This window comes from Natrix helvetica (genome assembly GCF_964273705.1).
Source record: "Natrix helvetica genome assembly, chromosome: 5".
Classification (NCBI taxonomy): Eukaryota; Metazoa; Chordata; class Lepidosauria; order Squamata; family Natricidae; genus Natrix; species Natrix helvetica.
In genome coordinates, this window is record NC_138551.1 from 96,349,008 (window position 1) to 96,373,314 (window position 24,307).

Here is a 24,307-nt window from a genome sequence, read left to right on the forward strand (position 1 = left end):
CCTTAGTTTTCTTAATGTTAAGTTTCAAGCCAACTTTTGCACTCTCCTTCTTCACCAGCATCAGGAGGCTCTTTAGTTCCTCTTCACTTTCTGCCATTAAGAGTGGTATCATCTGCGTATCTGAGGTTATTTCTCCCTAATTATATACAGTACACTAAAGTAAAGGAGAAAATATCACCAGTAGCAATTATCATCTTTTAACCTATATATAAATCACAAGACCATGGGAACAACTGAATTTTCAAAATGAATTTCAAAGTATTGCCCTTCCCATAAGATGAGGAATACATATCATACAGAATGAAGGGGAGCAAGTATTTGTGTCATTCAACAGTAGCTGTATATTAGGAACTACATTTCAGAAGGTATTCTGTATTTCCCACATATTCTCATACATCACAGACACATTTTTTCCCCAATAGCAGGCACCAAAACACAAGATTAAAAAAAAAACAAAAGTTAACAGTACCTAAAACTGTCTTTCATCAGTGCATTGTAAACTAAGCTTCTGCACTACTAAAGTGCAATGTATCCTTTTTTCCCAAACCCAACTATTTTAGACATTTTCAAATTTTTACACCTTTGGCAAAAAAGAAAAACATGTTGGAAGGCTGCATTTCAATTCTTCTTCTTTGAGACACCGGGCTTTTCTACATGAAGCTCTCTATATAGCACAATATTCCAGAGTTCCAGTCTGAGATGCCATTTCACATCAAGAACTAAACACAAGAATTGGTTTGTTTCAGCTAAAGGCAGAAGGATTTTATTGATACTACTATTCATCAAGTCCAACGTTGCCTTCCCGAAGCCATCGTCTTCCTCGTCTATATGTGATAGCATCAGGAGTCTTCTTCTGCCTCCTTGTGCCTCGAAACGATATCAAAGGTGTTACTTGTAAACAAAGCTGCATGGTATTTTCAGGTTCCGCCTTCCCCAAAAAAGGAAGCCAAGAATCCTGGCTTCGGACAACTTATTCAGCTCTGTATAGAATTCACAGTAAACAGGAATGCAGAGGATCCCAGAAACTCTGGTTGTCATATGGAGATGTTGTTCCAATATCTAACTATTATCTATCTTGCTGGGGGGGGGGGGGGAATCAATGATCTTCAAAAAAAAATCAATGACCCAGGGTCATAGAAACTCTCTTAGAAAAGTGACTTTGTGGCAAATGAAGAAACTTTTCCTTGGTTATTTAGGAGCTCAACTCTAAAACCGTGATGGCAAACCTATGGCACACATGCCGGAAGTGGCATGCAGAGCCATTTGTCTGGGCATGCGAGCCATTGCCTGTTGGCCCTTCCGGGTTCCGGCCAGCTGATCTTCATGTGCGCGGCACCTCCGGAAACCAGAAGAGCAGTACATGCGCACCAAGAATATGATCTTCTGATTTCCAACACGCAAATGCGCACCAGCCAGTTGGCCTTCGTGCACGGATGCATGACAGAAACCGGAAGACCAGGTGGCCAGTGCGCATGCATGTGCCGGGAACCAGAAAATCATCTTCCTGGCACGCGCATGCACACCGGGCGGCTGCTCTTCCGGTTTCCAGCATGCCTGCACACACACGTGCCCCCCGTTTCGGCACTCAGTGCAGAAAGTTTTTGCCAACACTGCTCTAAAATCTGCATTCCTAGCTTAATGAAATACAATTACAAAACCTGTACGCGCATTTCTTTCCAGACATATGAAAGAGCAAAAGAATGGCTGTCCTTCTCTCTTTACCAACTGATCTGGCGCTTAATTTGACCTAGAGAAGGTAGAGTCCAATGAGGAAGCATAACCATGCATGGTTAAGTTGAAAATATGACACACAGATTTTATTGACTAAGGGCACTCGCTATGGCTTGTCCCATTCTATTAACATCCTGAGTGGGGGGGGGGGGGGGAGAGGAGTCAATTTCTATACATAGCCATTTGGCCTGGTTTTATAGAATTAGAAATCAATGTATTGTTGATGACAAAAAATGACACAATGGATTTGAAAGCTCTTAAAAGTCTCCATCTCTTTTGTCCTTCGTCTTTCTGTATCCCACGACGGGCTTTAGTTTAAAAAGTTGCAATATCAAAGAGAAGGTTGCCTTTAAAGAAATATGCTAATTATAGATATGAGTCAGAGGTGGTATTCAGCCAGTTCTGACTGGTTCTGGAGAACCGGTAGCAGAAATTTTGAGTAATTCGGACAAATACGACTTCTGACTGGCCCTGCCCCCATCTATTCGCTGTCTCCCAAGTCCCAGCTGATCAGCTGGGTCTTCTTCTGTTGCCCTGCACAGCAGAATGGAGCTGGAAAGCAGGTTAGTGGGGTGGGGAAGGAATGGGGATTTTATAGTACCCTTGCCCTGGAGTGGGGTGGAAATGGGAGATTTTACAGCATCCTTCCGCCAGGAGTAGGGAGGGAACTGGGATTTTGCAGTATCCTTCTGCTGCCATGCCCACCAAACCAAGCCACGCCCACAGAACCGGTTGTAAAAAAAAAATTTGAATCCCACCACTGATATGAGTTGATTTAAAGTTGGAAGTTATCCATGTTGATTCCTAACACGGAAATAGAGAAAAGGAAATCAAAATTGTTCCTCTAGGTAACTCTTATGTAGGCAATCACAAAGGTGCTATTCACAAATAAATATCGTCAAGTACCAGGTGCCAATGGTTGTATCTAGGCAGACGGAGATCATGGAGTGACTGATGACGGGTTCTTCCTTAGTAAGGATGAATTATTCTATAAGGTTTGGTGAAGTTGATGGAGTGACGAATGGAACATTTCAGAGTTCTAGGCATTCCCCTTGATGGGTAGAGTGGATCGGAGCTGGACCAGGAATCCATCTGTTTTTAAGTGCCGCGTGCAATATTAGCGCTTAGTATCTTCCCCCTTACAGTGAAACAGCACCAATATCCTGCGGAAGTCCGCGATTAGTCATACCGTCCTTTGATCATCATATTCAACAGGGGACCCACCTGTTCAAAGGAAAAAAACCACAAAACACATTGCTCTTTTAGCTACAGATTTATCTACAGGCTAGAAGTCAAATTAAATTGCAAAACTATATATACCAGAAAATAAACATTAAGTATGTCATCACAATATACATCAACTATTTTAAGGGCTCACTCTCATGAGAACATCTGCCAATTCTCTCTCAAGTAGCAGTGATCTTTTCAAAAAGTCTTCCTCAATGATAACATTACATGAATACTTAGAATCATACACAACACACACACACACACACACACACACTTTTTGTAAAACTGGTCAACATACAAATTATCCTCACTGGCTGCAAACTCACCTATTTCAATCAGCTGGCCTGGCACTTTCTTAGTTTTACCTCCCGGGGATTTACTCATTTTAATTGGGTTTGGGGTTTTAATAAGCTTTTAATGTATTATATTTATTATTCTATGTACAGTCTTACAACCTCCTCCACCTACGTATTTAATTATTTAACTGTTTTTGTATGTATTTTATAACGTATTTTAGGGACTGTACACCGCCCCGAGTCCCTTTCGGGAGAGGGGGCGGTCTATAAATATGAATAATAAAATAAATAAATAAATAAAATTGGGACCAGCAACCTCATTTCTTGCTAAGAAAGGCTATCTTAAAGTAAAACATCATAAGACCTCAGTTCCAGATGTAGTTAAGAATGTATCACTGTTAGAATATTCATGAACTGGAATAGGACATAGCAACAGGTCAGCCATTGGGGACTGGCTGGAATAGGACATGGTAACAAGGTCAGCCGATGTATAGGCATGGCAACTGGGTCAGCCAATGGGAACTATTTGGTGACTGAGAGCCATGCCAGATGGCTAGGTGCCTGGGCGTGGCTTAGTCCAACTGCTTTTCTGTACTAAAAGCTGCAAGTCTGTGCTGAGAACTAAACTGGTCTGTCTGCTGAATTGAAACTGAAACTGACACTGTTCTCTCCTCTGCCTGTGTACCAGCTGTTGGTATTATATATTTACTTCATTATATTATACATAAAGAGAAGTTAATGAATCCTGCTTAATCAGTGTGCGCTTTCTGGGTTTCATTTCTGCAACAAACTCTGACAATCACAGTAGTCATTAACTGTGACATCACATAACCATGACTTCCAAGTTCCTGGTGGCTTCCCCATTGACTTTGTTTCTTGGAAACCAGCTATGAAGGTCTCCAAACCGCAATGACTGAGGGATGCTGTAATCCAGGATTGTCAAATTTGTGTCATCACAGCATCGACATGTGACGTATCATGACCTTTTTTCCCTTCGCTAAACCGGGCGTGGGTGTGGCCAGACCATGATGCATCCAGCCTTGTGGGCCGCAAGTTTGACAGCCGTAATCATTGTAAAAATATGCTGGTGGCCACATACCTAAACTGTCATCCTGTGATCTCAGAGACATTGTGACAGCTGCACATTCAAGGACCAGTCCCTTTTCCAGCGCTATTGAAACAGTTGCTGAATGGTCAGTAAGTGAAACTACCTATATATTCCAAACAGCGCAGAAAGGTATGCTAATGTAAATATCAGAAGTCATAATTTATTTAATGTTTGAACAATCACTTTACAAGTGAGGAAAATTACTTACAATTAAAATTATGGTGGGGTTAATTTCATTTTAGCCACTCTCCTAATTAGCCTGAAAGTTGTAGCTATTCCAGAGCAGAGACCATTTAGATGTTGAATGAGGCATCTACTTTGATTTACGCTTGTTTAAGCCAAGTCCAAACTTTTGTTCTTGATACTTTTGTTCTTGACCTTATATTGCCTAGTTTAGTAAACACCAAAATCCCTCTTAAAGATTTGAGTAATACCGTGATCTTCAGGAGAATTGCTGCTTACATTTTGAATGCTCTATCCCGGTGTCAATTTTGGTAGTATGTATGGATTTCCAACTCTCCCAGTGTTGTGGCCCAGCAGCGGCCGGCTGAGCTGTTGCTGGAATCTGACAGCGATGAACATTATGGGACTGCCCCGGAGGCTGAAGAAGACTCTGGGGGGTGTTCGGAGTCAGAGCAGGGGCTAGAGAGCCCTGTTGGCCACCAGATGGCGTCTGAGTCTGGGAGCAGTGAGGAAGAACAGGGGGAGGTTGTCCCTGACATACGGATGCAGAGGGCTGATAGGAGAAGGCAGCAGTTGTGGAAACAGGCTCGCAGAAGGAAATAGGACACAGGTGGCTACTGATTGGCCCCTCTCAGAGAGCTTATAGGTGGAGCGACGGGAGGGGAATTTTGCAGGAAACATCAGTTTAAGTTTGAAGAAGTCCGTGAATTCTGTGAGTCTGGTTTTTCATAGAGATACGTTTCTGGGCTCCTAGCCAAGGGGTGGCTTATCTACTTCATTAGTCGTGGCAGATGGCCAAGCCAGCATCAGTATAATTTGGAGGCTTGGGGGACAGAACACCCAGCATGCTAGTATTTGAAGTCTACCCATCTGAAAAGTTGCTAAGATTGAAAAATACTGTTCTATCCCCACACCATCACTACCTATTTTAAGGCGTTAAATATGTACAGTATATCACAGAAGAGTGTACACCCCCTCATATTTTGAATTTAAGTATCATATTTTTCAGAGTATAAGACGCACCTTCCCCCCCAAAACAAGAGTGTGAAAATCTGGGTGCGTCTTTAACACTGAATACAGCATTTTTGGCCTACCGAAACTCCGCCCCCTTCACAAAAATGGACATACAGAGGCTTGGGAGGCCTGCAGAGTGCTCTTAGGGGCTGGGGATGGCAAAAACAAGCAAAATATGGACAAGCCTCCGAAAGCTAATGTATGCCCTGTTTTTTGCAAAAAAAAATTTGCTCGTATTTGTCCCCCCCTTCCCGGAGCACTCTGCAAGCCTCCCAAAGCATTATCATGCCGTTTTTTGCAAAAAATGGGCCCATTTTTGCAAAAAATAGGCTGTTTTTGCTCGTTTTTGCCCCAGCCCCAGCCCCCAGGAGCACTTTGCAGGCCTCTCAAACACTCTGCATGCCCAGGTTTTTCACAAAAAATTAGGCCTGCAGAGGGTTTGGGAGGCCTGCAGAATGCAAACACTTTTTTAAAAAAATTTACCTCTTCAAAACCTTGGTGTGCCTTATATTCCGGTATATCTTTTCATTGTCACAGTATATCTAAATACAGTATATCTTTTCATTATCACTTAGGGGTGCACTCACTTTTGCTGCCAGCAGTTTAGACATTAATGGCTGCGTGTTGCACCATTTTGAGGGGACAGCACATTTACACTTATACAAGCTGTATACTCACTACTTTACATTATAGCCAAGTGTCATTTCTTCAGTGTTGTCACATGAAAAGTTAAAGTTAAATATTTACAAAATGTGAGAGGTGTCCTCACTTCTGTGATATACTGTTCTGCTATTATTTTTATTTTATAAGATCAAAAGTTGAAGAAGCTCAGCCAACTTGGTTACTACAACCAGCCTGAGTCCCAGACTTTACCTCTTGTGGATTTCCAAGCGCTTCCCCCAACATTTTCTCTATGTTCCTCATTACAGCCACTTTCTGATGAGCCTTTAGGGGGTATTCAATCCTTTTAGGAGTTGGAGCACCCTGCAGTGGGGAAAAATATCTTCCTTAAACAAGAGCTCATCAAGTTGCAACATTTACAAACATGAAATTGAAAAACAGATTCCGAAACCAATTATCTGGACCCTAAGATTCATATCCCATGTTCTGAGGCACCATCAGGAAGATCAAAAGGAAACTGAAAAGATCAACAGGTTTACAGTGATTCACAGTGCTTAAAAATCTCAAGTACACCTAGCACTAAAAAAGCAAGAAGCTAATAAAAGTCAGAGATGAGAAAAGGTGAGTTGGTATTTTCTTATCTATCAAATAGCACATATCATATGAAAAGGAGATGTTTAGGTCAGTGACTGGTCAAAAAGGCTATTTTTAATACTATCACTCAATTTTTTTTAAAAAAAACAAAAGCTTATTTCTCTAAAGCAGGGGTATCAAACTCAAGGACTGTGGGCCAGATCCGACCCGCGAAGTGCTTAGATCTGGCCCGCGGGGCCACCCTGGAAAGAACAAAGGACCATCCCGCAGTGCCTCTGCCAGCGAAAAAAGAGCTCGGGAGGGCTGCATGTGGCAGAAAGCCGTCGCAGCTGAAAACAGAGCTCAGAAGCCCATTTTTGCTGAGTGCTCGGGCCACCACAGGGCCCCCCAACACGAGTGATGTCAAGCTGGCCACACCCACCCTGGCCACGCCCAACCCGGCCCCTTGAAATCAAACACAACCCTGATGCGGCCCTTAATGAAATTGTGTTTGGCACCCCTGCTCTATAGGAAGTCAGTTTGGCAAAGTGGTATCAGGCTAGGAATTAACAAACTGTGAGTTCTGGTCCTGCCTTAGGCACAAAGTCAACTGACTGACTTTAGGCCAATCATTGTCTTGGGACTATAAAGAAAAGGATGAGGACAAATCAGTTCTGAAATCTTGCCAAGAAAACTGCAGGGACTATTCTAGGCAGTCACCAGGAATCAACACTGACTCGAAGGCACACAGAGACTTCCCTCTAGAAAAGCTAGGAATAGGAGTTCACTATTTCAAATTAAATGTTACAAGGTTAGGGGCGCGGTGGCTCAGTGGCTAAGACGCTGAGCTTGTCAATCAGAAAGGTCGGCAGTTCGAATCCCTAGCACCACGTAACGGAGTGAGGTCCCATTACTTGTCCCAGCTTCTGCCAACCTGGCAGTTAGCAATCACGTAAAACGCAAGTAGAAAAATAGGGACCACCTTTGGTGGGAAGGTAGCAGTGTTCCGTGCGCCTTCAGCATTGAGTCATGCCGGCCACATGACCACGGAGACGTCTTCGGACAGTGCTTGCTCTTCGGCTTTGAAACAAAGATGAGCACCGCCCCCTAGAGTCGGGAATGACTAGCACATATGTGCGAGGGGAACCTTTACCTTACCTTTATCTATTACAACGTTCAACGAAGTTATCTCTAAGATAATACTTAAGAAACCAACCTAAGAATTCAAGTCAATTTAAGCAGCTGAAGCTACTAAATATACCTAAAAATAATATATGTCAGCCCTGAAACCATTTTGGAGCATCTTCAGGGTTGCCACAGCAAGGCCAGCTGAAGTTGTAAGAACAGGAGCGGGGGAGATAGAGATAGCTGGGGATGTGTAGCCAAAATAAAATTCTTTCTCCTGGGAACCAAGGGCGTTCTCAACAGGTGCTGGGAGGGCGTGGACTTAAGCCAACTAGAGTTGGGACTGTGATCTGACTGAAACACATTATGGACGTGTTGTCTGGGGGCAAGAATTTTGGGATTTCATTTGGGTGGGGAAAACCTCGGTGTCAGGCCTGCAGCCATATTCCTTTTGGATCTTTGGCCTGCTACACTTTATATTATTCTATTATGCCTTTTCTATTGTGGGAAACTGGGAGGGGGGATTGTACAGAGTTAGATGCTATGTAGCCAAAACAAAATTCCTTCTAGAAAGCAAGTGTCATCCTTTGTCTTCAGACCTCTGCACCTGACCGGAACTAGATGGGTGGAACTGCCAGGAAGGCAGTGGGAGATTGGACAATGTGATGGACTTGTGGGTGTGAAGGCAAGATCTTGAACTTTCAACTGGATGGGGAAAACTGGGAAGCTTTCAGATTCGGGTTTTCCCAGATATGCCAGCATGGCTCTCTTAATAAACTGGAACTTTGAGCAATACTTTGCCTTGGACTCTTGATTTATTTTTGGATACTATTTGGAACCCTGACACTTGGGTCATTTAGTCGGGTTTTCACCAGCTGTGCCAATATGACATGCCTAATAAATTCATACTTTGAGGAAACCCCAGGCCTCGGAGTTTTTATTGTATTGTGTGTGTTACTTAGAACCTTGACATTAACCCAACTCCACAATATATAGATTTTTATGATGCAGTAACCAAGTATCATACTGTACTGTATAATTTTGCAATTAAAACACGAGCTTTATACTCCTATTTTATTAAATTCAGACCTACTTACCTTGTACCAAAAGTTTACGGTGATGGTAATTCCTCCATTCAGCAGTGACTCAATGTGATGCCACCTATATCAGGGCACAGAAGAGAACTCTTTTAATATTCCTCATTTAAAACTGCAGATTTTAGCATTTCCAAGATTAGTTTTACAAAAACAAATGCTAAGCATGTGGTATAATAATTAGTGATTTAATTATTTCTTCTATTCTTCATTTGGAGGGTGGAGACACTCTAGAATTTATTATACTTTTTTTCCGGTTCTTAGTTATCCAATGAACAAACAACTACTTGTATGCATATATTCATTGGAAAATATTCAGATAGTCCTTCTTCTTCTAATGGCCGTTCAAAGTTACAATGGCTTTCGAAACAGTGACTTACGACCCAGCCTCAAAAATATGGCCACTCTGCAGGCAGGGCTGCAATTTGAGTGCTCAGCAGCCAGTTTGCTTCTGCAGTGAAAGCAGCATCTTGCCATCCCGAGTTGTCACCTCCGCAGCCAGCTTCCAAAAAGCAGAGTCAGTGGCAGAAGTTGAATTCACTTAACCACCTTGGTGATTCACTTAACAACCTCGGTGATCAGGATGGATTTGATTTAAATCACTAACAAAAAGGCTTGATTTAAATCAACTCGATTTAAATCATAATTTTTAAAGAGCAGCTGTCATCTCTGTCCTGCAACGGCTCCTCCTCTGACCCCTGTTGACTCACCAACATCCCATTCACTTTAATGGGACGGCTGGTGATGTGGCAGTGACACAACAAGGTGAGGGATGTGGCAGGCAGCAGGTGAGTGGATGCCCGCTAACAGGCACTGCCATGATGGATCTGAAATGACAGGTGCTCTTTAATATAACATTTATAAGCTGCTTAGATTTCACTTATTTTTACTGCTTTCCCTTCCTCCCCACACTTAGAGCCTGGTGGTACAGATGCATTTTTCTTCAAACAATCATACCGTTTGTAGTGTACATAGATTTGCAAAACAATGGATAAAGGAAAATTCCTGAACTTTTGTTTTATTATTTATATCTCATGATTAGTGTGAAATTGGGTGCATGCATCAAAGCAGTGCATGTTATCTCAGCTTGCAGAGGTTGGATTCATTGAATTCAGAATCAAATATTTACCAAAAATGTAAATATTGCAGAATACACAACCTCATGTTATATAATTAAGCTCCATTTCATGCTAAATAAACTAAATTATTAATGTATCTTAAACAGAAAACTATCTTTAGATAGATTTTTTTTAACTCCAAAAGCATTTTATTAAAATAAATTTGATTTTTAAAAATCTGATTTAAATTTTTTAAAAATCCGTTTTTTTAAAAAAAAAAAAACCTTTTTTTTAAACATTGATTTTTATTCACCCTGGCGGTGATTCGCTTAACAACCATGGTAAAAATGGTCATAAAATCAGATCAAATCATACGATTACTTGCTCTGTGGCTGAATTTCAATCAATGACCATGGGGATGTTGCAACATGCAACAGTCATATGTGCATATGAGCAGTCGTAACATATCTTTTTAGAGTGCCGTTATAACTTCACATGGTTGCTAAACAGGGCAGGTATTAAACAAGAACCGTAAGTATAACTTTGATAATGGTCTGAACAATTGCTACATTCAGTTGCTTCCCCAAAACTGTCAAAGTCCATGTTTATAAGAACGCTAAGTGATAGCCCGGCGTTGCCCGGGTATTTATTTATAGGGGGAAAATGTCCGGACCAAATGTAATTTCTAATGTTGGATTTTCCCCCTTACCAGAGGGAGCCCCCTTGTGGAGTAGCCTGAAGCAGTTACCATGGCAACTCCACTACGCTGTACAGTAGAAGCCATTTTACAGCAGTACAGTAGAAACCTTTTGAAGGCACAACAGGCTGTACCTTAACAGAACACACACCCCGAGAGGTGTTAGGGGTGTCCCCCCCCCCCCCCAGTATTTTTCTTCACAGAGTAAGTCATCTGTGTACCAAGTTTGGTTGAAATTGCTCAGAGTTCCAGAGTTATGCTGGAACACACACACACACACACACACACACACACACACACACATTTATAGATAGATGATAGATAGATAGATAGATAGATAGATAGATAGATAGATAGATAGATAGATAGATAGATAGATAGATAGATATGTGTCCCAAATGTAAATCTTATAGCAGGGAATGGGACCAATATTCCTGCATATGAACAAGTATCAAGGATTATTGCTATTCCTGCAGGAGGCACTTTACAAACATAGATAGATAGGTAGGTAGGTAGGTAGGTAGGTAGGTAGGTAGGTAGGTAGATGATAGATAGATAGATAGATGATAGATAGATAGATAGATAGATAGATAGATAGATAGATGATAGATAGATAGATAGATAGATAGATAGATAGATAGATAGATAGATAGATAGATGATAGATAGATAGATAGATAGATAGATAGATAGATAGATAGATAGATAAGATAGATAGATAGATAGATAGATAGATAGATAGATGATAGATAGATGATAGGGTGGGTGGGTGGGTGGGTGGGTGGATGGGATGAGACAGACATAGATAGGTGTGTGGTGTGTGTGTGTGTGTGTGTTCCCTAATTTGATTCTGCTGCAGAATCATACTAGCTCATTCTGTTCCATTCTCATCCTAAATGTATTACCAATACATGGGAATATAAAGCACATCGCCTGGGCCAACTACGGTTTCATAGCCAACTATGTTCTGGAAATTAGGGAACTTCTCATAGTCAGGATTGTCGAAGTCAACCTAGCAGGAGAGAAGAAGGCATCACTGAAGTCACTGGAGACAATACATGATTTTTCCCTCTGCTTCCCACCCAGCTGCTTCCAAGAAAATGCTCTCCTTTACTAACTTTAACAAATATGTAGAGAACTAGAGATAAAAATCACCATGTTCAAGATGTTGCACTCCACTTCTCACTAGCTACTGGTTTTGTTGCTTGTGGACCACTATACTCAGCATTTATATTTACTAAGTTAAGATGTAATCAACCAAAGAAAAGCACAGAACATGTATAATAAAATACCAGGTATTTATATGGCACTGATTGGGAGGATTCTGCTATACCGATAAAAATCAAGATTAAATCTAGTCTTATTTAAATCTGATCTAACAACCAAGAAAACCATTCTGAAGATGTCTGAAATAAATGCAAACAATTAAGCTAATGACAGTAGCCTGGAAGGACTATAAATCAGCACTGCTAACCGCTAATATAACTTCCGAATAAAGTGTAAATTTGCTGGAGCTTTTTAAACTCCACAGATTGCGGCACCAATTTAGAAAGACCAACAGAGGGATATAATGAACTGCAGAGCTAACTGGAGATTAACAATGATCTCACCAGCAGTTTGTTGAAATGGAAGAGATGATCTACATAGTTGCCCTCAAATATCCTCTCCTTTATTGCAGGGTACCCTGATTACTGAGGAACCAGGATGCTGAAACAAGCATGAGAGTATCAAAGCACAGCATCCATATCCATTGCATAGACCAGGGGTCAGCAACCTGCGGCTCTGGAGCCACACGTGGCTCTTTCATCCCTCTGCTGCGGCTCCCTGTCCCCCGTCGGCTCCATAATTGATAGGGCTTTCAGTTAGGACAGGTAGAGTAAAAAGGATGCTGCGCAAGAGGAGACTCTATGGTGGGGGGGGGGGGGAGAACCAGACTTCCAATCAGAAGAGGAAAAAGGATATCGTGCTAGGAGACTCTATGGGAGGAGAGAGGGAGCCAGATTTCCGGTTGGCAGAGGACAAAGGACGCTCTGCTAGGAGGAGACTATTGGGGGGGGGGGGACAACCAGACTTCCAGTCGGCTCCAGAATTGAACTGGGGGAGGGGGGCTTCCAGTTAGGACCTTTGTGGCAATTTGAGTTTTTAAGTTTGCTGGCCCCTGGCATAGACTTTCTGATTGATTGGTGGAATCCTTAGATGCCAACCTGGCATGTCAATCTCACTTGGCACTTCAAAGAGAAGGCTGTTACCGTTCTCATTATTACAGTTCCAATAAGAAAAGTGGGGACATTGGTGCATGCTTGGCATCTCCCCTAATTTTATTAATTCATGTGCAAATTCAAGTGACCAAGACTACGGACAAATTGTATGGAAGCTGCAGCTACTTTTCTCAAGTGTTTGACTCTTGCCTAAGTTGGACTTCAATGAATGCCAGCAGGTGACTGGCTGGGTGAAATCTAAAGATGGCCAACTCTTCTACAACAGGAATTAGTATATTAACATCCTGTTGGAGACAAGAGTTCTTGAAGAAGGTGGAGACAATGTATCTCCAAATATTTTGGGATGAAGCAAATTGTTGGGAACTAGACCAAATCCCATCAGCTGAAAACAATATACAGCTAACAGTTAATGGTGATGAAATGTATAATTCAAGACATGATGTGGACAGATTTCTTACTCACGATCTAGATTCAGTCCAGCTTCAATTTATATTCCAGGAGGGGGCTGGGGCTCTATGGCCTAAACCTGTGATGGCGAACCATTGGCACACGCTCTCTGCACCATCTCTGTATGCCAGGGGTGTCCAAACTTGGGAACTTTAAGACTTGTGGACTTCAACTCCCAGAATTCCCCAGCCAGCTGGCTGGGGAATTCTGGGAGTTGAAGTCCACAAGTCTTAAAGTTCCCAAGTTTGGACACCCCTGCTGTATGCACATGCGCCGTCGCCAGCTGCTCTTCTGGTTTCCGGCATGCTAGAAAACGGCCTGAAAAATGGCCAAAAGAACAGGTTGTTTTGGAGGGCTGTTTTAGGGCCCTTCTCAGGCCATTTTTGTCTCCAAAACGGCCTGAAAATGGCCTGAAAAACAGCCCAAAAATAGGCAAGTGCGCCCTGGTCAGCTGGTCTTTGGGTTTCCAGTACTCTGGCACGTGTTCCAGTTTGGACACTGAGTGCCGAAAAGATTCCCCATCACTGGCCTAAACTGTACCTTTCAAGCAAGGTGCTAAATGAGATTGTTGTCCTTATGTAGCAAACGACCAGTCATCTTTGTCCGGAGTTAATTCATGTACTTCTGAGCATTAAAAGTATACAGTTAAGGCGAGGCCATGTGGGAAACTGTTGGTCGGTTGTGGTTGTTATTGTAGCCTCTTCAGCTGCTGGGAAGGAAACTGTCAATTCCTAATCCAGCAACAGGCAACATTACATAGAAATCTCTGTTAGAAGGTCCAATCCTGGAACACCTACAGATCGAATAAGGAGGATTCATCCAGTCTCACTCTTTCTATAGTACCCTCTTGAGAGTCTGGAAGAGGTGTTTCCCCAAAAATAAGGTAGGGTCTCATTTTCTTTTGACATACCTTCCCTGCCCCCCCCAAAAAAATAAACGCTTGGCCTTATTTTCGGGAAGGTCTTATTATTTTTGAAGTGCAGGAGGCAGCGAGTGTGGTCACTTCATGGCTGCTGCTGTGTTGCAATATTTTCAGGGAGGGCTTATTTTCGGGGGATGGCTTATTTTAGCGCATGCGCTCAAAAGCCTGATTGGGCTTATTATCCGAGGAGATCTTATTTTCAGGGAAACACAGGGTAGCCACAGAGCTGATTAGCACTAAAGAAGTAGTTGTATGAGGCACTTCCCGGCCTACCTCACTAAAGATTTGGTTGACCCTTTTAGTTGTCTGGATAAGGATATTCTTACCGTGTTTCCCTGAAAATAAGACAGGGTCTTATTTTCTATTGATCCCTCGAAATAAGCACTTGGTCTTATTTTCGGAGAGGTCTTTTTATTTTTGAGATGCAGGAGGCCCCTTAACCTCGGCCGGCGGTTCAGTTTATCCAGAGAGGGCCGGAAGTTCTGTCTCTGTTTCTGGTACACTCTTGCCAGCCCTAGCGTCGCTGGGCCTGCGCTCTTTTTGTGGCTGCCACTAAGAGAAGGGGCGTGGTAGTTGGGGTTTGCGGGAACGGCCTCCGCAAGGCCATTCTGCGTGGATGGCAGATGCATACAGGGCGCGTGTGGCAAGTTCCCTCCCTTCGCCCCAAGAAATGGCGGGGACCGGCTGCGCATGCATTTAAATATTTTAGGGGAGGGCTTATTTTCAGGAAGGCTTATTTTAGCGCATGTGCTCAAAAGCCCGATTGGGCTTATTATCTGGGGAGGTCTTATTTTCAGGGGAAACAGGGTATGATACATTAACTCTCCATGATTGAGTTAAATGCATTGTATGATCATTTGAAGACCATATATATATATATTGTATCTAAGAACTTTAAAACAGACATCATGGTTTAGACTCCTCCTCAGGCAGATGGTTAGGTGAAAATAAACCTATCTAGGAATTCTGTAATAAACCAGCATTAAAAGTTTATGCTTTGTGGTCTTAGGCAAAAAAAAATGCTATTTGGCCTAGTTGTCATCTCACCTGGCTTTGCCGGTCACATGGATGGTGCACAGGATAAGGATAAAGGCATTCAAACTGGTCTGGTGAAAATAGAATACACCGTTTGTATCCTTTAATCTGAGCAAAGAAATTCTGCTGTTCATCGTAGTGAGCTGGGGTCACATTTCCTGCACAAAGAAAAGCCAAGACAAATTTCGAAACGATTTTACAAAATGAAACTTTGATTTTCAACAGGTCTGTAAGTACAAATTATTGGGAATGGGTGCACAAATTTCATCCCACAATTGAGAATGCTACCAAAATGACCCCACTTCCAGGATGGTGCCACACAGCCTCCATTGTATAGGAATACTGTGTGATGGAGCAGCTGCTTCCCAAAGATCTACCAAAAAGGTAAGCGACCAATCTGTAATTGGCAGGGGGGGGTGGTCCCAGTGGAGTGGACAGCTGCCCCAAGATCTGCAGGGAACCAGTAGAATAGGATGGGGAGACTACAATGGCTAGAACATCAGGCAGGGGTCATAAGTTCAGTTGTTCAGAGCCATATTTTTGAATGGCCGCTGAATGAATGGCCAAGAGTCAAAGAACTAACTGTAAATCCCAGAAGTCTGGGATCATATCTGATTATCACCATGTACTTTTTACCGAAATTTAGCTTTTGTTGTTTGTCAGCTTCCAGCTTAACTGCATCAATCAAATCTCTGGACTGGAAAGAATATGAATAGATAGATAGACAGAATCATGGCTAAAATGCTCCGAAGTCTGCTACAGGTTCGCTTCGAGCGCACGCATACTACAGGTGCTAAGAAGCCTTTTCGGAGTCTGCAAAGGTAAGTAGAACAGCAGGGGGAGGGGCAGCTGTGCCGCATGATTTAGATTTGCTGGAAAGCAGGATTTCCTGCTTTCTAGTGAATATAAATCACGCAGCACAGCTGATCGTCGCACAGCTGATCGTTGGAACTTTTTAAAAAACTTTTTTTAGCATTTTTTTTACTACCGGTTCAGGCCATTTTACCCCTGGAATAGATGTCCTTTAAATGCTCAAATGATTGTGATTGGTATTAGAAGTGCACACTGAGACATTGAATAATGAAAGAAGGATGGATGAAACCTTAACATAAATAGCGGCAAAGAGACAAATAAGGGAAATATGAACAATAAAACAGCTGAACATTGGAAATAGAAAAAAACATCTTTGAATATTACAGTGGCATGGGAGGGAGGTTAATAGAGATAGAAATAAGAGAGGAATAATAGTATGTGGGCATGTGTAGCGACTTATCCTAAAAATATGAGTTCCAGGTGTAGTTATATAAAAGAAGAAACAGACATTGCGATCTCCTTAGCTTTTGTTAGCCTCTGCTAACATTGTCAGAGTGTAAAAACCATTAAAGAGACATCTGCCTTTATACACTATTAATCAATCTGGCCATTGCGCACCATCCATCCACCTCCCACCTGCAATTAGCTTTGTTGTTTTTACAACAGTCATGTTAATTGATGGAGGTTTAGCTCCTATTCCTTCCTCCCCTATCGAGCACAGCTTGAGCTGTTCATCCCCAGGGAATAACACTGAGCTGTCTGATGGCCTTATCAGGAGCGCAATGGCCAAATTGATTAATAGTGTATAAAGACAGATATCTCTTTAATGGTTTTTACACTCTGACGATGTTAGCAGAGGCTAATGAAAGCAAAGTTAAGGAGGAGGTTTTAGAATTGAAGTGTGGTACTAAGGGAATGTGTAAACAATATGAAATAATGAGAATGAAAAGTAATACTTATGAGTAACAATGTTATGCTTATTTGTGTTGAAATGTATGATACCCAGGTATCACACCACTCAGATATTGATATGTATAAATATTATAAAATAAAAAAACTTATTTGGAAAAAAAAATCTCGGGACTCTTCCTCTTAGTCTAACCGGAACATGTTGAGGATATTGCATTAGGTACGATTATAATCGAGAAGAAAGTACTATACCCAAATTCAGTGACCTAATACTGACATATTGTCCATTGGAATGACTCAATAGATAGCACTACATGACTATTAAAACCAAATTACTTGTCCAAAGAGGCAGGTTGGTTACCTTCCATGCCAATCAGTAGTAAGTTGGATGTCAGCTGACCCCAGCCTCGCTTCGTCTGCTGTCTGTTAATCCAATTCCAATTAAAACCCAGGAAATCTACCACAATTTTCCTTCCAACCGTGTCATTTAAGGTCTGCTGGAGATATAGCCTGTATATACCAGAAAATAATGAAAAAAAGAAATGCAAATGTGTGTGCAAAGCTGTATCCAATTAGCTCTTTCATTATCCATCAATCAACTGTATAGTTCTTATAGAAATGATAACAAAACATAGCTTACAGAGCTGGAAAAAGAATTGTCACAAGTATTAAATTACCGTATTTTTCAGAGTATAAGTATAAATATCCAGAATATAAGGCGCACCTTAGTTTTTGGGGAGAAAAATAAGAAAAAAACATTCTGCCTCTGCCTTCCAGCATCCATGGTATTCATCTGGCTAGCATCCTGTCAGTGTGTGAGAGAGTTGAAGGGTGTTTGGAAACAAACAGTATTTGCTGTGCGAGCAACAAGGAAGGAGATAGCAAGGAGCCTGGGTGTGACTTGTTCTGTACTAAAACTGCATGCTGTGCTGATCTCTGAATTTAAAACTGAAAGTCCTCTGCTTGTGTTTTGCTTGTATTTACCAGGTTGGTAAACCTGCTTTTGGTATTGTATATTTTTACTTCATGTGTTATACTATATATAAAGAGAAGTTATTGAATCCTGCTGAATCAGTTACTTGTCTGTGCTTTCTGGATGTGATTGCTGCTGCAATTCTGACACATCCTTGCAGCAAATAGCAAACAGCCAGGTCCGCTTCAGCACATTATTGCAGCCTGATTCAGCATGAGCAGCTGACTGGCGGGTGGATCGGGCTCCCGGAATGCCCCCCAGTCAGCTGTTCCAGGCTGCAGGGATTGCCACAGACCATCGCCTCCTCCATGCCTCGCGTTTTTGGCTACATTCGGTGTATAAGACACACCTAGATTTTCACCTTCTTTTAACAAGGGGGGAAAGTGTGTCTTATACTCTGAAAAATACGGTACCAAAAATAACTACTGTTCCATGGAAAAAAGAATAAAATCTTATGTTCCTGGGGTCCTGTATAAATTATGGTGATCAGAAGTTTAATTAATTCAATGTAGCAATTCTTCTGGACTTTCAATATCACTAACCTACACTGGGCAAAGCAGGGACAGGAGACAATAGCATTTTTACCTGCTAAGCCCAGTTCCCAACTGAAAAAAATTGCTCTGGTTTTTTTTTTAAAAAATAAAACTAAATAATGTTTACCTTTCGCAGCAGGAAAGCAACAGAGTTCTGGGCCTACACAGCAGTGTCACTGCCTCCTCCTCCTCTGCCACCACATGAGTGCAGAAAATACCTCAGAAAGGAAAGAGAGAGGACAGGAAGGAACAGCATACAGCCAGAGGTCTGCTGCCTTCCACTCTTGTCAAAAACTGAAACATAAGAAAGGAAACAAGTTCGCTTTTAAATGCTGGGCAATTTTGCGGGATTTGGAATGGCAGTGCAGAAACACCTGACAGATTTTTTTTAAAAAAAGCAATAGGAAAATGTATCTGCACCTAGAATCACAAGGATCAATACATGGTGAAAAGCAACTACCAGAATAGCAAGCAACACTGGGAAAGCAGAGTATGATTAGGATGCATTTATAGAATAGAATAACAAAGTTGGATGGGACCTTGGAGGTCTTCTAGTCCAAACCTCTGCTAAGGCAGGAAACCGTACACCACTACAGACAAATGGCTATCCAACGTCTTCTTAAAAACGTCCAGTGTTTGAGCATCCACAACTTCTGGAAGCAAGTTGTTCCACTTGTTCCATCTGTCAGGAAATTTCTCCTTACTTCTAAGTTGCTTCTCTCCTTGATTAGTTTCCACCCATTGCTTCTTGTTCTACCCTCAGGTGCTTTGGAGAATAGCTTGACTGCCTCTTCTTTGTGGCAACCCCTGAGATATCGGAAGACTGCTATCATGTCTCCCCTAGTCCTTCTTTCTCTTAAGCTGAACATACCCAGTTCCTGCAACCGTTCTTCATATGTTTTAGTCTCCAGTCCCTAATCACCTTTGTTGCTCTTCTCTGCACTCTTTTTAGAATCTCCACATCTTTTTTACATCGTGGCGACAAAAACTGGATGCAGTATTTCAAGTGTGGCCTTACCAAGGCATTATATGTATGTAAGTATACATTTATGTAAGTATACATTTTACTGTGCTTATACAACACAATTTGGTTAAAGATCAATGGGTGTATTAAACCTGATTGGTGTTTATTTGTGTTAGAACTGGGAGGAAAAGGGGGGGGAGTGTTTGTGTGTGTGTGCATGGATGATGACTTAGCATGTTGGGTGTACTATATGGCCTACACTATATCAGATTGTTGTGTAGACACACTACTGTCCTTTTTTGGGGAAAAAATTCATAAGAGGACAAAACAATCTAGGGGCCACATTACAGTTACGTATCGGACATTAAATATATTTTAATACCGTATTTATCGGCGTATAACACGTACTTTTTTCCCCGAAAAATAGGGGGCAAATGATGTATGCGTGTTATACGCTGATATAATGTTAAGAAGCCATGTTTTTACAGTATTAACAAGTACCGCAGTGACGTGAGGAGGAGAGACTGGCTGAATATTCTCTCCTCTCCCCGGACACCCGACTAAAACGCTTTCTTTCGCCCGTGGAAGAGCTCATGCGGGCGAAAGGAAGCGCTTTACTCAGCGGGGTGTGGGCGAGAGGAGGAGAGAATGGATGAGCCGTCTCTCCTCTCCCCGGACACCCGACTAAAACGCTTTCTTTCGCCCGTGGAAGAGCTCATGCGGGCGAAAGGAAGCGCTTTATTCAGCGGGGTGTGGGCGACAGGAGGAGAGAATGGATGAGCCGTCTCTCCTCTCCCCGACACCCGACTAAAACGCTTTCTTTCGCCCGCGGAAGAGCTCGGGCGGGCGAAAGGAAGCGCTTTAGACAGCGGGGTGTGGGTGAGAGGAGGAGAGAATGGATGAGCCGTCTCTCCTCTCCCTGACACCCGACTAAAACGCTTTCTTTCGCCCACGGAAGAGTTCGGGCGGGAGAAAGGAAGCGCTTTAGACAGCGGGGTGTGGGTGAGAGGAGGAGAGAATGGATGAGCCGTCTCTCCTCTCCCTGGACTCCCGACTAAAAGTTAATAAAAAAAAGTTCTGAGCTACCCTTATTTTGCTTCAAAGTTCTTTCTTGAAATTTAATTTTTTTTCCTGAAATTTCTCTCTTAAAATGAAGGTGCGTGTTATACGCCTGTGCGTGTTATACGCCGATAAATACGGTATATAATGTATATAATAATATAAATATTTAATAATAGATAAGTTGTTAAATATAATGAGGTAAAATATTAGTTGGATTCTGTTTGTAGACATAACATCCAGGGAGTAAACAAACTTCTCCAATTCCATCCACTGCATGTAGATTAACTTTCTTTTAGGATAGACAGATTACAAAGAGGCAAAATAGCCATGCCTCACAAAGCACAGATATGAAAGAAAAATATGATGCATACTCTGATGCTATGAATTATACACTTTTTCCCTCTGTTAAACAAGCTCTTTGTTCAATGAAATAAGATGTTAAGTAGTACAAAATATTCCTTCTCAATGCATATGAACCATTGCCCTCAATGGAACCCATGTTCTTTATGAACTTCCCCAGATTCAAGGTTCATTTTGTGAAGGACTTCCTCAAAAATTAAATTTAATATTTCAAAATTGTTCCCTTCTCCGATATTTCAGTTGTGCCTGAAAAATACTACCATGTTTAACTCCTTCATCTCATTAGATCTCTATAACAGCCTGTTGTTTCAAATTCCAAGCTAGGTCCATTTTCTTTATTAAGAGATTTTGGAATTTCTGCTGGCTTTGCTCCCCAATGAATCAAGTAGGGTACCCATGTTACTTCTTCAATTTCCAAAAGATTCCAAACACAGAACATGGAGCTTAAGGTCCTTCTGCTTTAGAACAGGCCCCTTTCTGCCCTGGAGGACTCAAAGGAGCTACTGCACTGTGCCATGCAGGAACTTGGCAGATCATTTATAGCCAAAAGCAAATCCCACCTTAGCCCCTTAATTCCTCCGACTATAAAAGGTCCACCAGGTGTTGTTATTACCTTTCTCCGCTTCCCTGCTGCTCGATTTCCTGAAGTTGTGCCATGAAATCCCTGAACTTCATCTCCTCCCTGCTGGACTTCGGTTTGAAGTTTTTCACGTTTGCCATCTTCTTCTCATCGTAGTACAGGAATTTGTGGGTGCTGGCTCGGTACACCGAGAAGTCCCCACTCCCAATGTTCTCATGAAGGTAATCCAGATCCCATTTCAAGGCGGGAAAAACCAGATTGGTGTCAGTGAGCACCACCGGCTCCTGGAAGCAAACACAGAGCGGAGGTCACGGATGAATGGATAAAAAGGAATGAAGGGAGGGAGGGAAGGGAGGGAAAGAAGGGAAGAAAGGAAGGGGAGGAAAGGAAGGAAGAAGGAAGAGAGGGAGGAAGGAAGGGGAAAGAAGGGAAGGAAGAAAGGTAAGAAAGGAAGGGAGGGAGGAAAAGAAAGGAAGGGAGGGGAAGGAAGGGGAAAAGAGGAAAGAAGAAAGATAGGAAAGGAAAGGAAGAAGGAAGGGGAGGGGTGGGGAAAGAAGGGAAGGAGGAAAGATAGGAAAGGAAGGAAGGGGAGGGAGGGAGGAAAATAAGGGAAGGAAGGAAAGGGAGGAAAGGAAAGGAAGAAGGGAGGGAGGGGAGGGGAAGGAAGGGAAAGATATGAAAGGAAGGAAGGGAAGAAACGAAGGAAGGGAAGGGAGGAAGGAATGAAAGGAAATGAAGGAAGAAGGAAGGAAGCAAAAGGGAAGAAGAAAGGGAAGAAAAGGAATGGAAGGGAGGGAATGACGGAAGGGAGGGAAGGAAGGAAAGGAAGGGAGGGAGGGGAGGGAAAGAAGGGAAGGAAAAAAGAAAGAAGGGAAGGAAGAAGGGAGGGAAAGAAATAAAGGAAGGAAGGAATGGAGGGAGGAGAGGGAGGAGCGATCCCCCCTTCCTCCCCAAAGGGGGGGGAGAGAGAGGGGGGGAGGCGGCGGATGCTGCCTCACCTCCTTCTCCAACAGCTCCTCGGCGCGGGGGTCTCCGTGGCGCAGGCGGGCGATGGGCCGCGTGGCGAAGCCGTAGTGCCGGAACTGCGCCTCGCTCCACTCGCGGGGGGACAACTCCTCCTCCTCGGCCGCCCCTGACGGAGAGCGGGGCGCCTGGGCGGCTTCGGAGCGAGACCCGGAGGCCTCCTCCTCCATCGCTACCGGATGTAGCGCCGCCTCCGAGGCCGCAGCGCCCGGAAGCCGGCGCGACGCGCATCCGGTGCAATGGCTTGACGGACCAGAACTTGCCACTCTAGGAATCGGGACCCGAGGGTTCTCAGCGCCCCCCTGGAAACTGATTAGGTATTACACAGACATATGTCAATGCGAATGTAAATACCCTCCGGGGTAGATTTCCATGGAAAAAGGAGCTGAAAGAGGCCTTCCTTGAAGTCAAGAGTCTCTTCTTTAACATTGAACATTAACAGAGTTGGAAGGGACCTTGGAGGTCATCTAGTCCAACCCTCTGCTCACGCAGGAGACTTGTACAGGAAGGTTTGAGGAAGGCTGGCTAGGGAATTCTGGAAAACTGAACTCTAGACATCTTAAAACTTGCCAGAGTTGAGAACCATTGAATTAGATCCTTTTCACAGTGATCTCATCTGGACATGGGATCATATCCTAGTGCAGGGGTCTCCAACCTTGGCTGCTTTAAGACCTGTTGGACTTCAACTCCCAGCAACTCCCAGCAAAGCTGGCTGAGGAATTCTGGGAGTTGAAGTCCACGTCTTTTTTTTAAAAAAAATTATTTACAAACAAGAACAAAAACGTAAAACACATACATCCTTCTTCCATTTCATATAGCGTGTCATTTGGTTACAAGATTTTGTGTGTCCTTTCCATGATCACCAATTATATATCGAGTTACAAATTGTTCATTTGGTAAACATAGATACATTAATGTTATGTGTCAATTTTTTTTAACTATAATTACTATTCCTTAATTTTAAACAAGGTATTCTAAATATTGAGTCATACATACAACATCATTTTGCATCAATAACTCAACTCCAATTATTATTCCTACATTTTAAACAGAATATTCTATATATTAAAATCATACATCCATTACATCGTTCTACTCTGTTTAACAATGCTAAAACCCTTATAGTATTGCATGTATCATTCTATTATTCTTAAAATATAAAAAGTTCTCCCACTTTTCTCATTACCATGATTTTTTTATCTAACCATTGATAAAACAAATCCCAAACCTTGTAAAATTGTTCATCTTCTTGTTCTAATTTCAAATGTCAATTTACTCATTTCCGCACATTCCATAATTTTTTGAATAATGAAGTCCACAAGTCTTAAAGCTGGCTGAGGAATTCTGGGAGTTGAAGTCCATAGGTCTTAAAGCAGCCAAGATTGGAGACCAAAGCACTAGTTAGTGGATGAACTTTGCCAGGATCTATTTGGCGATATTGCCCCACTCCTGGTCTTCATAGCTTGGCCAGATGCTTCCACGACTGCTACTACTTTTCCTATATTTATTGTTTGTCTTTATCAAGTTGTGAGCAGATGTGTCGCTTTGCTGTGCCCTCCATAAACACTGGGTATTATTATTATTGTTGTTGTTGTTGTTAATAAAATTGGAAGGGACCTTGGAGGTCTTCTAGTCGACCCCCTACACCACTTCAAATGGTTCTCTAACATACATACATACATACATACATACATACATACATACATAAATACATACATACATACATACAAGTAAGTCA

At 42.4% G+C, this 24,307-nt stretch overlaps 1 protein-coding gene across 1 annotated transcript; it reads right to left on the reverse strand.

The window, feature by feature from the left end:
* Window positions 1-234: 234 nt before the first annotated feature.
* HIF1AN (hypoxia inducible factor 1 subunit alpha inhibitor) lies at window positions 235-22,804 on the reverse strand. The gene is made up of 8 exons (XM_081953795.1): window positions 22,545-22,804; window positions 21,580-21,830; window positions 17,436-17,584; window positions 15,365-15,510; window positions 11,635-11,741; window positions 8,979-9,042; window positions 6,436-6,546; window positions 235-2,955 (listed from the first exon to the last, which is right to left on the reverse strand). Exons 1-8 carry the CDS (start codon window positions 22,737-22,739, stop codon window positions 2,911-2,913), a joined length of 1,068 nt encoding a protein of 355 aa, XP_081809921.1. The 5' UTR covers window positions 22,740-22,804; the 3' UTR covers window positions 235-2,910.
* Window positions 22,805-24,307: the final 1,503 nt, after the last annotated feature.

Excerpts from the sequence above, each read along its gene's own strand:
- HIF1AN (XM_081953795.1), bottom strand. The coding sequence starts at position 22,739 with ATGGAGGAGGAGGCCTCCGGGTCTCGCTCCGAAGCCGCCCAGGCGCCC. Across the intron at positions 11,742-15,364 it reads CATGTGACCGGCAAAGCCAG|GTTGACTTCGACAATCCTGA; the intron begins GTGAGATGACAA and ends CTCTCCTGCTAG. Across the intron at positions 9,043-11,634 it reads CTTTATATTCCCATGTATTG|GTGGCATCACATTGAGTCAC; the intron begins GTAATACATTTA and ends GCCCTGATATAG.